Consider the following 17,025-nt stretch of genomic DNA (forward strand, 5'->3'; position numbering starts at 1 on the left):
TATTGATTTTGCATGCTTTATTTAAATTAATCTCAAAGAGCGTGCAATTAATAATTTTCATTGCCTTATGAGTTGATTTGAAGCCGTCAACGGACATGTGCAGATGAATAAAATGCATGTATTTCTTCACGTATTTTATTAATCTATAGCAGTGCCGTTATCTATTTGGCAGTGTCAAATCGTCCTAGATCCAAAATATAAGGAAGGTAATCTGAAAATTATGTGATATTTAATGACTTCGGTTGTACATACTTTGTACTATTAGAATTTTTATATTTTATAAGGACCAGTTTACAACTCACTTTGGGAAATTTCTTACAGTTGACTTGTTCAGTCTAGCAAAGGCTAGATTATTAGATATTTATTTTATTGTATATAATTTATTGCTTTTCATTTTTGTAGCATACAAAAGACAATATTTATAAAACTCTTTCCAAAGAACACCGTGTCCTTTTCAAATTTACATCAACTCTTCTCATTCAATCTATTAGAAATTTATAACGTTCAATTTTTGCTATTTGCAAACATGCAAACTTGTATTTAAAGTGACACATCTGAAAACAGCCAACTTGAAGTTAGACATGCCTGGACTATACGGTATTCAGATTATGTTTACGTGCACATGGGTGATTAAAATCTACAAAGGCTCCATCATGGCGCTGTAAGTTTCTATTCTCTATTTTACACAATACTTACGTAATTAAACATACTTTTTATTTAGATAATTATGACGGTAGTTAATGAATCCGCAAATAGAAATATTTACACCTGCTATCAGGACCGCAATATACTTATCCCAATTTATCATAAGATTTTTTTCCATCGTATAAAAAAAACAATACAGGCATTGTATAATATTTGCAAAATGTGTCTCATTTAAAAAAAAAATTATAACTATTTGTCAGGTAGTTATTAAATACTATCTTTGTACATTAAAAACGATTTTCAAAAAACATGTCATATGTATTATGAAATTATTCAGCGGAAAGCTGTTAAATTCTATTCGTCCTTACGTAAGTTTATGGCTTTTTCCCAATTTGAAAATAAGTCTTATAAGGTACTCTTAAATGAGTCACAACTTAAAAAATATCAAAAAAACTTTCTCATTAATCACACAAAAATGTTATTCATGTTTATTGGAAAATTTGTATCATGGATATATAAATTTGCATTACTGCAAAATGTTTAATGGTATTGACAGATTAGTTTGTAGTTTTATTTAGTGTTTGCAAACTTTCCCCATAATATATTCTAACGAGTTGAAATTGATTATAGTATGTAATTATAAATTAGCTTTCAGGTTATTAAAAGAGTATTGTAAATATATACATAAAAAGTGATGTATTAAAACATTAATATGAATTGTAGTTATATTTTTGGAAGGCATTGCATGCGACCTACACATTCCATTAGAATTATTATGTGGAAACATATTGTATATTATTTGCATAGTGATTGATATTGACAATTTTATGGCTTATCGCAAACAGATTGTTGTGTCTGTGAAGGCCAATTGATGATTGCCTGGCAATAATAATTGGAAAATAAAATATTGTATGTTGCAATCTTTGTTTTATTTGATATTTCAACTCACTTTAGACCTGACTGCCTACAACGTCAACAAAAACACTATATTAATACCTATAACATTTAACAGATGCCGACCTTGCACAGCATACAATATAAGCACGTCTGCAGTCTGTAAAATGTCCAAAATCTTATAGAAGAGAAATATGTACATAACTTCTACATCCATATTATATACATAATGAGTGATCATTGACGTGGGAGGGGTGGAGATCCGAAAAAAATAGTGCATACTTTGTCAATCATCCTTATTTGTTTTCATTGAACTGTGGGGTTCGATGTGGAGATTGCCACTGGGGGAGCCGTCGATGTGTCGTAGGTTATGGTGTTGAGGATGATGATGATGAAAGAGTCGAAGATGGATGCAGGAGTGAGTTTTTATTTGCGGCGTAATGGTCGATACAATACTTATGATACGGGTCCGAAGTCCGGATCTCGGTACAATGAGATGTTGTGCGGGACGGGACTATAGGGAGAATGAGATTCTAACAGCTCGGGAACTTATATTCGAGTGATCTATTGATGAATTATTATCTGCAATTTATACAATCAAAATAATATTCTTTTCATTATAACTTTGTAAATAATTCTATTGATCGAGTAAGCGACTAAAATGGCATTTGCGTCAATGGACATCGGAGTAGCTGACTATTGTATAAAATATAGATATCGCGGAAATAACAATAAAATAATATTTACTGATTTTACTATAATTAGTTTTTACTATAATTAGACACTACAGAAATGGATAAAGAATTTATAATTGAGATACAGTATTTAATTTCGCCGATCCATAATCTGCTGACAGCTACAGAACTAAGAATACAAATCGCAGATGGTGTTGGTTAATTTTTTAAATTCAAATAAACCCTGCCTAACCAAACCATAGTAGATAAAAAATATTCTTGTATCAATAAAATATCTAAAATTATGTATGATTTAATGGCATAATTTTAGATATTTTATCAATCAAAGAATATTTTTTGTCTAATATAATACGAGGGTGGGTCAATAAGTCCTTAGAAAAGCCGACAGGTGGCGCGACTAGTACTGAAAGAGGTTTGTTTTCATGCAGCGGCACTACCGATTCAGTATGCTGCGAAGTTTCAATCAGATTGGTCGGGTTGTTGTGTGTTTCTCGTACATTTAAAAATTGTGGAAAATGGAAAAATGGAAAATGGAGAAAATTGAGTTTAGAGCTGTTATTAAACATTTTAATATAAAAGGGTTAACAGCAAAGGAAATAAAAAATGAGTTGGATTTAGTTCACGGCATATCTGCTCCTTCACTTGCAACTATTTATAACTGGTTAAATGAATTTAAACGTGGTCGTACATCAACAAAGGATGAACCACGCTCAGGACGTCCTGTAGAGGTGACTACACCAGAAATGATCAATAAAATCCACGATATGGTGTTAAGTGACCGAAGATTAAAGTTGAGTGAGATAATTGAGGTTACAGGGATCTCAAAAGGTAGCGTCATTTCTATTTTACATGACAAATTGGGCATGAAAAATATTTCTGCAAGATGGGTGCCGCGTTTGCTCACAGTCGACAATAAACGCAATAGGGTGGTGGCCTCTAAAGCCCTGTTGTCGCTCATGCAACGCAATCCGGATAAATATTTTCGTCGCTTTGTGACTGTAGATGAAACATGGATACACCACTATACTCCCGAGACGAAAGAACAGTCAAAGCAGTGGATTGCGAAGGCAAACCATGTCCAAAGAAGGCGAAAACCGTAAAATCAGCTGGTAAGGTTATGGCTACTGTATTTTGGGATGCACGTGAAATTATTTTCGTTGACTATTTGGAAAAAGGAAAAACAATAACAGGGAATTATTATGCATCTTTATTGGACCAGCTAAAAAACAAAATTGAAGAAAAACGGCCTCATTTAAACAGGAAAAAAAATCCTCTTTCATCAGGACAATGCCCGTGTTCACACATGTTTACGATCAATGGCTGAAATTGAAGAATTGAAGTTCGAATTGGTCGACCACCCACCGTATTCGCCAGATTTAGCCCCCAGTGACTTTTTCCTTTTCCCAAACTTAAAAAAATGGCTAAGTGGACAACGTTTTTTTTCAAATGAAGAAGTCATCGATCGGACAAATGCTTATTTTGAGGACCTTCCGAAAACTTATTTTTCTGACGGTTTAAAAAAAATTGAGAAACGTCTAACCAAGTGTATTGAGCTCCAAGGAGATTATGTTGAGAAATAAAAAAAAAATACAAAAATCAAAACTGTTTTAATGCTTTTTTCTAAGGAATTATTGACCCACCCTCGTATTATTATTATGATTTGGTTAGCCAGGGAAAATTTAAAAACTAACCAACACCATCTTCAATTTGTATTCTTAGTTTAATAAAAACAAATAAGTATGACTGAAAAGGTTTAGTGTGCACTATTTATATTGGATCTCCACAGCCCACCTCCATCCTTCGCTGCTGTGAGTAATGTTATAATATAAATTAACTAATGACTTTTGTATCCAGTCAATCAAACTGCCTTCACTGGTGGCAATTTTCGCAAAAAATGTGTCTTGCTGCACAATTTTTTTTTCTCAATAACAGCTTTGGGACGCACAAAGTGATTAGTAACATAATACCCCGTTTTCACTTGCATGGATTTACTGTTGACAGTAAGTATTATCACGGCCATAACAAGAAAGTGTATGGGTAAACATGTATTATCCTGTAGTTGGCAAGATTGCATGGATGAATCAAAAAAGTTTGGAAACTTCTGAATTTTCATGCGACAGTAGGATTTTTTCGATCTGCGCAGTAGAATGATAGTGGCCGTCCTGCCGATGAAAAAACTAATTTTCAGGTTGACCGATTTTCACTACCTGTCAAATAGTACTCTCGCTTACTCTTAAAGAATGAGATTGGAGAGACAGTCAACACTTTTACATGTAAACAGTTGTCACGATATTTTAAAAAACTCACTTGCTGCCTGTAAATCAGCGGTTTCCAACCTGGGAGGCGCGCCTCCCAGGGGAGGCGCGATCTATTGCCAGGGGAGGCGCCAAAATTTTTGAATAAATTATTTTTTATACCATAATATCTACAAATAAATAAAAGTTCATATCTTAACGTAACAGTGAAAATTCAGTGCATGAATGTTTATTTTAATATATAATACATATATTTAAATCCTATTAAAAAAATATTTGGAGCGGAGAAATTTAAAAATGGCGCTTTTGCAAACGCTCTGTTTCGGTAATGCACAAAACGACCGCTGGTTGCATGAAAACAATAACCTCAAATTTAAATGTCACTCGTAGCTAAAGTGTCAACTAAAGCGTGTAGGCAGGGTGTGATATTTTTTTTTTAAATTGTTTTTGACGTGATTTCTTTAATATAATATAACAATAATACATGTCTCCACTTTTAAATGATTTCTACGCCAGATATATTGAAGCAAACCAAAATCTATTTCCTGAGTTCTTGGTTAGTTTGCTAATGCATTTTTCATATAATTTTATTAATAGTAAAAAAAGTCGCCTGCGGCGCTGCTTTGTTTCAGGGCTATTAAATATTTTTAATATGTGGGTGAAAGATCCTGGCCTGTGGGCCCTATTCACTATGTGGAGCTCATGATAGAATCCATTAATTTTTGTCAATGAACGATGATGAATTTGGTTGACTTCTTTTAAAATTGATTGTGGTAATAAACAAGCTCATTCGTCGCATGAAAAAAAAATTAATTAAAAAATGAATTTGATATAAGTAAGTAGTAAAAACTTGTGTGTTAAAAAAGTGTCTGTATTATTTAATGAAATAAAGTGGGGAGGCGCCAAGATTAGATTTTTTTTAAAGGGAGGCGTAGTAACATAAAGGTTGGAGACCACTGCTGTAAATCCATGCACGTACGTGTACAGGCGTTATAATATTATGTGTGTTTTGTGGATGTCATTTAAATGGCTCGCATAAAATTGGTGAGTTGATGCCATGAGGGTTGTGGCTTACGGGTTATAGCAATTCCCCATTTAAGTTATCATTATTTGGAAAAGCACTGGTTTACATAATATTATAATAGTCTGAAAATGGAAAGTGAAAATAATTTTCTTGTTATAAAAATAAAAACAATATATTTATGGTTCTTACATTGGCATACATACACTTTTCACATATTTATCAATAATCGCATGTGTAAGAAACCACAAAATGATACAGAGAAAGAATTATCGATTTGTACTATCATAAAATATAGTAGCTAAGAAAATAGTGTAACATAGAAGAAAACCTATTTTAAAAATACAACACTGGATGAACATGTTTACAAATTACATTTTGGGAATGGTTAAATATTTTTTGCCTTTGCAGGTAGGTATATTGTCTTTTGTGGATTGTTATTGTGTGGGATTTGAATAGATCTAGTTTGCATTTTAATAGGATGAAGACACCCCATTTTCAGTTGATGAAACTAATCGAGTCTCACATGAATTGAATAAATAAATATAAATATGAAATTACATTTGAAGAAGGTCCGTATCGATGACCTAATGTTAAAACCCCGTAAATGACAGAAATGACTTTCAATCAAAATCAATCTAATTGTGTATTCAATCAGTTGGATGTCTTCACAGTTTCCAGGCACTTAATTTGAGCATCAAGAGTGATCCGAGAACCAACATGTTTGCTGAAGAAAATGTTTAAGCCGTAGTCAACAGACTTTATGTCACTGTCACACAAGTCAATTCAATTGTTTATAACTCCATCTTGACATCTCCGCAACCGTATTTGTCGAAAAGTTCCTGCTTTTTCTTTCTCAATAAGGCTTCTTCTATATCTTTCTGGGACGGTACGGGAACGTGAGAAGTATAAATAGTTTGCGTAGATGTTTGCTTATCTATAACATCAGGGGATTCCTCATTAATTGCATCATCAACCTGAAATATGTAGAATTATAGGCATTATTTAAACTAGTGCTTTACTGTTAACACTTATAATGTAAGCATATTTTATATCAGGCTACATTTGTTCCCCGTGGAGTTATGGACAGAGCACCCGTATCTAGGTTCGATTCCGCACATGGATCAAATTGTTTAGTGTTTAGACCCAATAGGTTAAATGAATGAATAACGGTTATTCGTCATCTTGTTTGGTAGGGTCTGTTAAGATGAGCTCCACCTTCGAGCAGAAATGGTAATTTAGCTTTTTTTACCTTACGTAGCTTATGCGAAATTGGTGATTGAAATGTGTAAAGTCCCAACGAGGAATTTGTACTATTGCAACATTAAAAGAAGACTTACATAAGAATTGGTGTAAATATCCTCTTGTTCAGGTGTAACCTCTACTTCTGTTAATCCGGCTTCTTTTTTCTGCTTCCATAAATCTATGCATTTAGCTCTAGCTGAAAAATTTGATAGAATAAAATATTTACACTTTCAGTCAACTTATTCAAATCTAAAACATGTACACTTATCATAATATGCCAAATTTTCTGAAAACCTTATGAAAGGCTTGGATTCAAATCAAAATGCAAAAACTTTAGATAGATATGTGTAGCCCGGATTCAAAATTCAAGTCAAATTGCAAAGCTCCACGCATATAGTTTGTGCCTGGACTAAAATCGAATATTCACCAACTGGTTATATAATATTACAAATAGTTATTAGAATAACCAAAGTCCATACAGTGACAATCGATTTCAAAAAAGTTTTGCTGGAATTATGTAAATACCTTCTTTTTCTGCTATTTTTTCGAGAGGAAGCAGCAAGCCATCATCATCATCGCGGTAGCCGTAATAATCTGCATCAATGTCTCTCATGAGTTCCGTCCGAGTCTTTCTCGGTGGTGGAGGTGGGGCTTGATCGAACAGCTCTCGTACTCCTATTCCGAACATCCAAAGGCACTTCATTATTCAAGACGTTCAAGTAATAAAACAGATTTGCACTTAGATTGTGTGCCTTATTTGTCACATCCAAGATCCAAAAAAAATCCATTCTAAGTACATAATATAATATGTAACTTTTAAAATAGGTAACGGTAAGATATGGTATATCTATATATATAAAAGAAAGTCGGGTTAGTTACACCATTTATAACTCGAGAACGGCTGGACCGATTTTTACGATCTTTGATTTGTTAAATTTGTCTCAGCCCCGAATAGCAGAATAACTATTAAAACATCGGAAAAATTCACGGAAAAGAAAATTATGAATAAAATTAATTTTTCATACATTTTGTATCGAACGGCTTTTGACTGATATCAATGGATTTAAACGATGGATCTCGCGCATACGAAAACAAAAGAAAATCACAAAAAATTTAAATCCGTATACAACACCATCTCTGATACATGACAGAAACAATAAACAAGAAACAAACAAACAAAAGAAAGTATGAACATGGTGTTTTTGACAGTTGATTCAGTTCAGCCTCAGATAATACCGAAAGACTTTGTTATAGACAAATAGCAATCTTGATCGTGATTTTCAAACGATAAGTTGCCTTCTAAAATGTTCACTTTCTGAGGTTGTGAAATTTCGCGTATCGATAATTGCTTCATTATGAAATTTTGAATTGTGTGATTAATTTTCCAGTGTTATTTACAATGCCGCGAGCCAGAAGATCTAATCTATCTATCTATATAAAACAAAGTCGGGTTAATTACACCATTTATTTTATAACTCAAAAACGGCTTGACCGATTTTTATGATCTTTAATTTGTTGGATTTGTCTCTGCCCTGAATAGCAGAATAATTATTAAAACATCGGAAAAATTCACGGAAAAAGGAATTATGAAGAACATTCATTTTCTTATAGATTTCGTATGGAACGGCTTTTTTGATGATGTCTATTGATGATATAGAACTGATTGAATGATTTCGATGATTTTTTTTTTGTTCGTAGTAAGAAAATCACAAAAAAAATCCTTATACACCGCCATCTCTGATACATGAGTATTGCAATTCAGTAAAGTACATCAAATACATCTGCAAATATGTCACCAAAGGCAGCGATATTGTGGTTTTTGGCATTCAAACTCCCAATACCAACGATGAAATCACGCACTATCAAGTTTGTCGATATGTGAGCTGCAATGAAGCGATTTGGCGTATTTTCTCATTCCCCATTCATGAACGTCATCCCACTGGTGTACATTTGGCAGTGCATCTGGAGAATGGTCAACGAGTTTATTTTAATGCATCGAATGTTGCTCAACGTGCTGTAACACCTCCAGCGACAACATTGACCAGTTTCTTTTCAATTTGTCAAAGCGATTCGTTTGCACGAACGTTGTTCTACTCTGAGACGCCACATTATTACACTTGGAACGCTTCATCGAAGAAATTTCAACGTCGTAAGCAAGGCGATGCGGTTCCTGATCATCCGGATGTGCATTCTAATGATGCTCTTGGTCGCATTTACACAGTTCATCCGAAGTATGACGAATGCTTCTACTTGCGGTTGTTGATGGTAAATATTCGTGGGCCGACATAATTTGAATCACTTCGAACTGTCAATGGTTTAGTGTGTCCAACATTTCGTGCTGCATGTCAACAGCTCAATTTGCTTGAAAACGATATTCATTGGGACATGAAAATCGCTGTGGCAATTGTTTCTGCATCTCCAAGTCAGTTACGCACATTATTTGCTATCATTATTTCGACATGCTTCCCATCAAATCCACCTGAACTGTGGAACAAGTACAAGGATGACATGTCAGAAGACATTTTACATCGAATTCGTGTCGGTTCAGAGAATCCCGATCTCGAAATGAATGAGGAGATACATAACCAGGCTTTGCTTTTGATCGAAGACATGTGTTATCTCATGTGCGGCCGTTTGTTAGTCAAGTTAGGAATGCCAACGCCACATCGTGGAATGAATGACGCTTTTAATCGAGAATTGGAACGTGAACGTGAATATGATCGAGATGCATTGAACCTATAGGTTCGATCGAATGTACCAATGTTGAACCCCCAACAGAAGGAAGTGTACGATACGTTAATGAAGGCAATTGATGATGGAAATGGTGGTTTATTTTTCCTCGATGCGCCTGGTGGAACTGGGAAGACATTTCTCATGTCATTGATTTTGGCCACTGTTCGTGCGAGATCCGAAATTTCTGTAGCAGTTGCTTTTTCTGGGATAGTGGCCACGTTGTTAGAAGGATGCCGAACGGCTCATTCAGCGTTGAAATTGCCGTTAAACCTTCAAACGACTGAAACACCGACAAGCAGTAATGCGAAACACTCAGCAATGGCCAAAGTTTTGGTAGCAAGTAAAAACATCACCTGGGATGAATGCACAATGGCGCACAAATGCGCATTGGCAGCACTCAATCGAACTATGAAAGATCTGCGCAATTACTCAAGATGTTTTGGTGGCGCAATGATTCTACTATCTGGCAATTTCCGCCAAACACTACCAGTCATTCCAAGATCGACCGCTGCCGATGAAATGAACGCTTGCCTCAAATCATAGACTCTGTGGCGCTATATGAAGAAACTTCAGCTGACGACAAACATGCGAGTTGCATTGCTAAACAATCCATCTGCCGAAAAGCAATTGCTGACTATCGGTAACTGCCGTGTTCCTGTCGATGAATCGAACGGATTGATTTTGTTTCCGCTGAATTTTTGAAATTTCGTCTCAGCGAAGGATGACCTCATCAACAAAGTATTCCCGAACGTCATTGCTAACCATAGAAATCACAATTGATTGAGTGAACGAGCAATTTTTGAGGCAAAGAACAAAGATGTGGATCACTTAAACTTCACAATTCAAAATCAAATCGTTGGTGCAATGCATTCCTTCAAATCTATCAACTGTGTAATAAACGAAGACGAAGCAACCAACCATCCAAATGAATTTTTAAACTTATTGGATCTGCCTGGCTTGCCACCGCACAATTTACAACTGAAGATTGACTTGGTAGTTATCATGCTTCGAAATCTGAACCAACTAAAACTATGTAATCTATTTCATTTTGATTTGATTTTTGCACATTTATTGAACTTAATTCATTTTGAGTATTTTAATTCAGCTAATAAGTTAACACAAGATTATTGATTCTGAGGCGGTACGAAGTTCGCCGGGTCAGCTAGTATATATATATATATATAGTATGTAATTGAACTATTGACACTTTTTTCTTCGAATATTCATTCAATAAATTTATTTTATGAAGTGTTCTTGGATAAGTATGTGCCCCACTGGTAATTCCACCTAATGCACTTTTTATACTTTAGTAACTTATTTAACTTTTATCCCATAAGAACTAAAACCATACACAATATTGCTCACTTTTTTGTTAACCCGGCACCTGCCTCAAAAATCGTATGACGCACCATAACTACGCATGAATTTCATTATCGTCTTTGTTCTATACTAAAAAAAGCAATAAAAAATATGTCACAGCTCCAGTCGAGAACCCAAAGCCATTAAGATAATTTCGACACACTAAAAAACCGTAATAAATCAGTTATAATATCAGAAACACTCGAAGAAACGAATGCTATCCAAATTTGAAAGAACTTACCGCAAGTCGCCATTTTGTAGCAAATAGTTAGAGCTCTGCGCGGTGTGTAATATTTCGACACTTGTGCATACGTTCCCACGAATCGAGCGTTACTAATTTTCAAGTGCATATCGATAAATCACATATTAATGTCTTCGGGTTAAGTCGTAAACAAATATAAAGGGGACCCTTTTAATATATTTAAACTACACAAACACTTCACTTATTGAATATTATTGATAAATTAACACGAACTCACATATTAAAAAAAAAAACAAATACAATAATAAACCTATTTTAAAATTCTTTAGATGTGTGATATATTTTAAAGCAAGGTGACAGACATAACGCAACATCACACGTTGGGCACATATAGCGAGAGAGTTTTGTTTTTTTCGGATTTTTTTTAGAATTCCCGCATACGAAACATTTTCTTTTAGGCTTATCGGTATTTTGTGTCGGTAAAATGTATTCTGGCAAATGTCCCGTTGCACTTTTGGGCGGTAATAATCGTACGGGATTATCGCTAGTTGACGCTGTCGGCTTAGGCAGGGGTGCATTTGAAATTCTCACACAATATTTGTCCACTAGTTGTTTTATTACACAGAGTTGAAAATCGCCCAATGTTTTTTTGTCAGATTTAATAAATTTATATAAATAAAAAGCATTTAATAAATATAAGTCGATCATGTGGAATGCCACCTTTTTATACCACTTGATCGATTTTCTCATACACGACAAGTTGCTAAGCATCATGTCGGACTTATCTACCGTACCCATATTTTTGTTATAATCTATAACACATTTTGGTTTTTCAATGTTTTCGCCAGTTCTATAGTTCACTTTTCCCGTTGGTCCAAATGATGCATCGTGGAGGGTGGATAGCATGTGAACATCCCTCCTATCGTGCCATTTCAGAGCCAAAAGTGGACTATTGTACTTAGCCTCGGTATCTCCCTTTTTCAGTTTGCTGAACTCTGGCATATCTTTACGATTTTTTCTCACTGTACCGCAAACATTCGTTTTGTGAGAGTGAAGGTATTTAAAGAGCGCCGGACTCGAATACCAGTTATAGATACCCGATATAGTCTTTCATTAGCGTTGTCACTACCGCACCGGAAATACCGAGATTTTCATTGTCTTGTATGTCAGTCCCTTCCCCACAATAAATTATAAAGTCAATAATATATCCTGTCATTACGTCACACATCACAAACATTTTTATTCCAAATCGATGTCTTTTGGAAGGAATGAATTGTTTAAAAATTAATCTACCCTTAAACACGATTATGCTCTCATCTATGCAAAGATTCTGATACGGTATCATCGTTTCCCTAAAAATTGTTCTTGTGTGTTCTAACAGTAATCTAATTTTAGCTAGTCTATCATTTGAGGCGGTCACACTAGGATCAGAAAAATGAAGCATTTGTAAAATAAGTTGGTATCGATTTCTAGCCATTATTTTCCCAAAAATGTCTGCATGCAGGTAAGGATCGGTACTCCAATGTTCCTCTATCGACGTGTGCTTATTTCGAGTCATCAGCATTGATACGGCAAAAAATGTATACAACTCCGGCACTGACGTGTCTGTCCAATTGTGTGACCGCGATTTCGGTCCGAGGTCTCCCGCACTGTACGAATGGTTAAAAAATGTATTCGTTTGGTTCACTATTTTCGACATTATATTTTTATTCAAAAAATGTTCAAAGAAAAGACATTCGGGAGAGGATTCGTCCAAGTCGTTCGATGTCACGCCAGATCGACAATCATTGAATTCGTGAACTATTGGAATATACGGACCAGTTCTCCATGACCGCAAAAATTCAATTGGCTCGTCAGAGTCCGTATCGTCAACATCATGATCAGTCTCATGTTGTTCCAATTCCTCTTCCGACATGTCATAATCTGAGTCCAATTCCTCATTAGTACGCACATTTTCTTCCTCCATATTTACGCACTATAAAACTATGAAATGTTTTTAAAATGTTTAACTACAGTATTAAGAAACGCCAAATCACAGAAACCATTAAACTCACACACCATAGTTATTGATATCAGTATTAATTTTCACATTCACTAAAATGGGACACGGTAGACAGTACAAAAAGTATTTTAAAAATCGCGATAAAATAAAATCATACGTTCAATAGTTAATCATGCCAGTTTTAATGTGATAAGTACACCAGACAGCAAAAAAAGTATTTATCAACGATTGCGGTAAATATTCAACTTGTATGCGATAAATACAATCCCGCGCAATGGCCCGCTCGGTTGAAAGTCTGTCGTATACTGCGCAGTCGCGGCGCGCAGTTCAAACTGATTTCTGTCGACCGGCAAAACTTGGCCGTACGAATTGGTTCGAAACTTTGGTGATTATTTTATATTTAGAACCAATGCTTTTAAAATATGTCATAGGTGGCAGGAGAAGGACAAATCAGGCCAAATTTACGTGAAAAAATCAGTCCCGTATGATAAATATGGACGCGGTGGCATCGATTTATACACATGCGCATTGCGAATTTGGCCGATTTGTACAAGGTGTGTGACATCGGCGCCGGCCGGGTTAAAAAAAATTATACTTCTCTATTATTCTATTAGCTATTGAGTAGATAAACATCAAAAAATTAGGCGCAAGCAAGTCTATTATAGTAGAATTATTATTTCTATTATATTACAATATAAATATTCGCCACTAGGGCTGAGGTTACTAATGATTATACAAATGAACAGTAGGTATTTAAGTGCAATTTTAGATACATCTAAAAATAGACCTGACATCTTCGCGACTGGCGAAAATAGTTGGATAAATTTAAAATTAGGGAAATAGGTATCTACCTATAATGTAAATGTATTTCGCAAATCTGCATGTGTCCTTACTGGTCTCTAAGGTCGAAGGGCAATGGAAATATACTAGACACGCATAACCCGACAAAAGAATTACAGTCCTGTTAAACCTTTGATATTAAGTAATACATTTTATATCCACTTTCAATACCGAATATATCAATATTTTCTGATTTTTAAAACCAGTATTTCGGTATCGAAAAATACTGGGATACCGGTATTGCAATTCCTAGTAATAATATCAATATAAACAAATAAAAGCGATGAGTACCAGGTAGGTCTTTGGCCGCCCCGAAGTATCGATATCCTCTATTGCCCGGTACTTCTCTCCCCTCATGGTCGAGCATCCGTGGACCCACACGAGCATAGTCTGGTCCTCCCAGCTCCACAATTTGTTCTTCCCAGTGGCGCTTTTCCCGTAACAGTTTGTTAATTTCATCGTTAAGGTCACGTATTCGAAATTCACCCAATCCGGCTAAAACATACGATGATGATGTCACTTTTATATAATTAATATAATGCTTTTAGACTTATGCATTCTCAGACGCACAAAACGTTAAGTTAAAAGTTGTTAACGAGACTAATAAGAGCATAAATTCTAATCATTTAAGAGTTTTTTATTATTCCATAGTAATCAATTTTACTCATCTGGGTTTTGCCTTTCAGCATCTTCAGGCTTTATAAATATCTATCTACCTATTGTATGTGTACAATTGACAAAGTAAGGTTAAAGTTGGTTGCTGTTTACATCAACTAATTATGAGATCATAAAAATTACATTATTTTTAAGTCAAGGAATTTCCCAAAAACTTTGGGATTAAGAATTGTTACAGTTTGCTTAATATGCGATTGAAATTACCGTTTTGAATTTGAGAAACCTTTTTAGCAATTTCTCGTATGATTTGTAAACGCCACTTTTCTGCCTGTGGCAATTCGGTACACTCTGATGCCAAAAATGGTCTCCGCTGCTTAACAGTACCTCCAGTCTCCTGCACTTGAGCAGCTCTCCACCTGGCAAGTGTTGTCCTGAAATGAAAGAATATATTATTATTTAAACTAGTTGGATTTTGTTCAACATCTTTGGTAATTAACCATTAAGATAAACGGCAGCAAGAAAAATTGAAACAGTAACAACAGTGTAATGTAGACCAGTGGTTTTCATGTGCGGCCACCAGAAGATTTTGATGCAACCACCAGCGCTTTACAGAATAATATTTCAAAAATTTATTTATAAAATTGGTTGAATACACAAGACTTGTCTTAAATTTCTTTCCACGCTCAAATTATCCATAATGTGTTTTTGTGATGAGATCATGTGTGAAATAGTCCGTTTCTGAGAATAAAGTCAATTCAAAGAATTGGCAACAATTGTTTTCTTAATATTGTCGATTTTTCCTACTACTGTATACTGTGAAAGATCATTTAGTGTAATGCACTTCATAAAAAACAAATATCACAGCCAGTTGACCGATGTAACTTAGAAGCAGCCATACGGCTCGCATTGGAAAAAAGGAGTATTGAGGAATTTCCATTTGTATTATTTTTAAACAAACAATTATATATGTACTAAAATGTTCAAATGTCTTTTATTAAATGGACTTGTCAAAAATAAATTGATTAATTTTTTAGTAAATAAAATTTAGCTTTAATTTTTTCAATCACATCAAAAGTTAAATTTGGTGCGGCCACCAGACGTTTCCATAGAACTGTCAATGTTTATTGTGCGGCCACAGTTAAATTTCACGTGAGAACCACTGGTGTAGACTGATACAGTAGGTATGTATATTTAGAATTTACCAAAAATTTAATTAAGTTTGGTAGGAGATATAGACGTCTTGAAAAGATAAGAGTTTACAACCCTGGAACAATTAATAGATACCCACCTATATTATACGGATCACAGACGGTAGACAATAAATGTGAATAGTGACCATATTCCTATAACTTGGCGCATGGGAATAACAGTGGTAATTTTATAGTACCTACTCCATATCGTTTTTGTGATAGGTCTTTTGTGACCAAAAACCAAACCAAAACCTAACACAACCTACTGTAACCCAAAAATAAGTAGGTTGTTAGGTTTTCGGGTTTTGGTTTGAGTTTTGGTGTCAAAACACCGTCACCAAAATGACAATATGGAATACTATAATATTACCCAGGAAATTAATTACCTACATGAATACGTTACACATGATAAAATTCTTAATGAGTAAAATGAACACAATTTATAATAAGTGTAATAATCTCAGTGAACGATGTCACTATTCGATCTAAATAATATAAGTTCCGCCGTACCAATACGTTGGACATTGTGTAAATCTATCACAATATAACAAATTTAAGTAAAATAAAACAAAAATATTGTAGCTTACATGGCCTTTTCCGCATTTCGCGCCTAGAACAGAAAAACAATATTAGATATACAATAACCTAAAAATATATATTTGGATGTCTATATATTATATTACATGTTGCATACCATTGTTGATATCACAGGACGATTTAATACAAAGCATATACTTTTAGCTTAAGCGTTTCAGGTGTTATTTATATTCAATTCATAAAATTGACAGCAACAGCTTTGGTTATGTTTTCCATAGAGTATAATAAGACATGACCATAGATAATACACGTCCGTACCTATATGGCAGAAGCATATAAGTCTCTTTTTCGCATTTTACAGGAGAAGGTTTTTAAGGTTAATATTTTACTTGATAACTGGTATTATCAGTGCTCGAAATGGAAAATTTCACGAACAGGAACGCTGTATAATTTTCCGAAACTAAGTACTTATGCTAATCCTTTCTTTACGTACGTACGTACTTTTGATATAAAAATGCAACAATAAACTTTAAACTTCTTACGTGGGTCTATATTGGGCAGGTTGGTAAGGATTGTCAGCGCCGCAGGCGAAATAATCTTGTTTTAACAAAGTATACCGTCAAAAATTGTATTATTCTTTATTCTTACTTTATCTACCACTATAACCAGTGCATGATACCTCTACCACCACTCGTCATTGATTATAACTTATATTACTGTCTCATTTGAGATAGATAAGTTTGTAATTAATTAGTCATAACAAACAACATATCCACATAAGTACATTATAGA

General features: G+C 34.6%; 1 protein-coding gene across 1 annotated transcript; it reads right to left on the reverse strand.

The window, feature by feature from the left end:
- Window positions 1–5,656: 5,656 nt before the first annotated feature.
- LOC147068221 (pre-mRNA-splicing factor ISY1 homolog) lies at window positions 5,657–16,509 on the reverse strand. Its single transcript, XM_085952132.1, has 7 exons — window positions 16,391–16,509; window positions 16,284–16,306; window positions 14,771–14,937; window positions 14,183–14,386; window positions 7,281–7,430; window positions 6,851–6,951; window positions 5,657–6,487 (listed from the first exon to the last, which is right to left on the reverse strand). The coding sequence occupies exons 1-7, from the start codon at window positions 16,391–16,393 to the stop codon at window positions 6,305–6,307; spliced, it is 831 nt and encodes a 276-aa protein (XP_085808258.1). The 5' UTR covers window positions 16,394–16,509; the 3' UTR covers window positions 5,657–6,304.
- Window positions 16,510–17,025: the final 516 nt, after the last annotated feature.

The sequence above is a fragment of the Rhyacophila brunnea genome, unplaced genomic scaffold (assembly GCF_057557595.1).
Source record: "Rhyacophila brunnea isolate RB1 unplaced genomic scaffold, BYU_Rbru_1.0 scaffold_3, whole genome shotgun sequence".
Taxonomy (NCBI): Eukaryota; Metazoa; Arthropoda; class Insecta; order Trichoptera; family Rhyacophilidae; genus Rhyacophila; species Rhyacophila brunnea.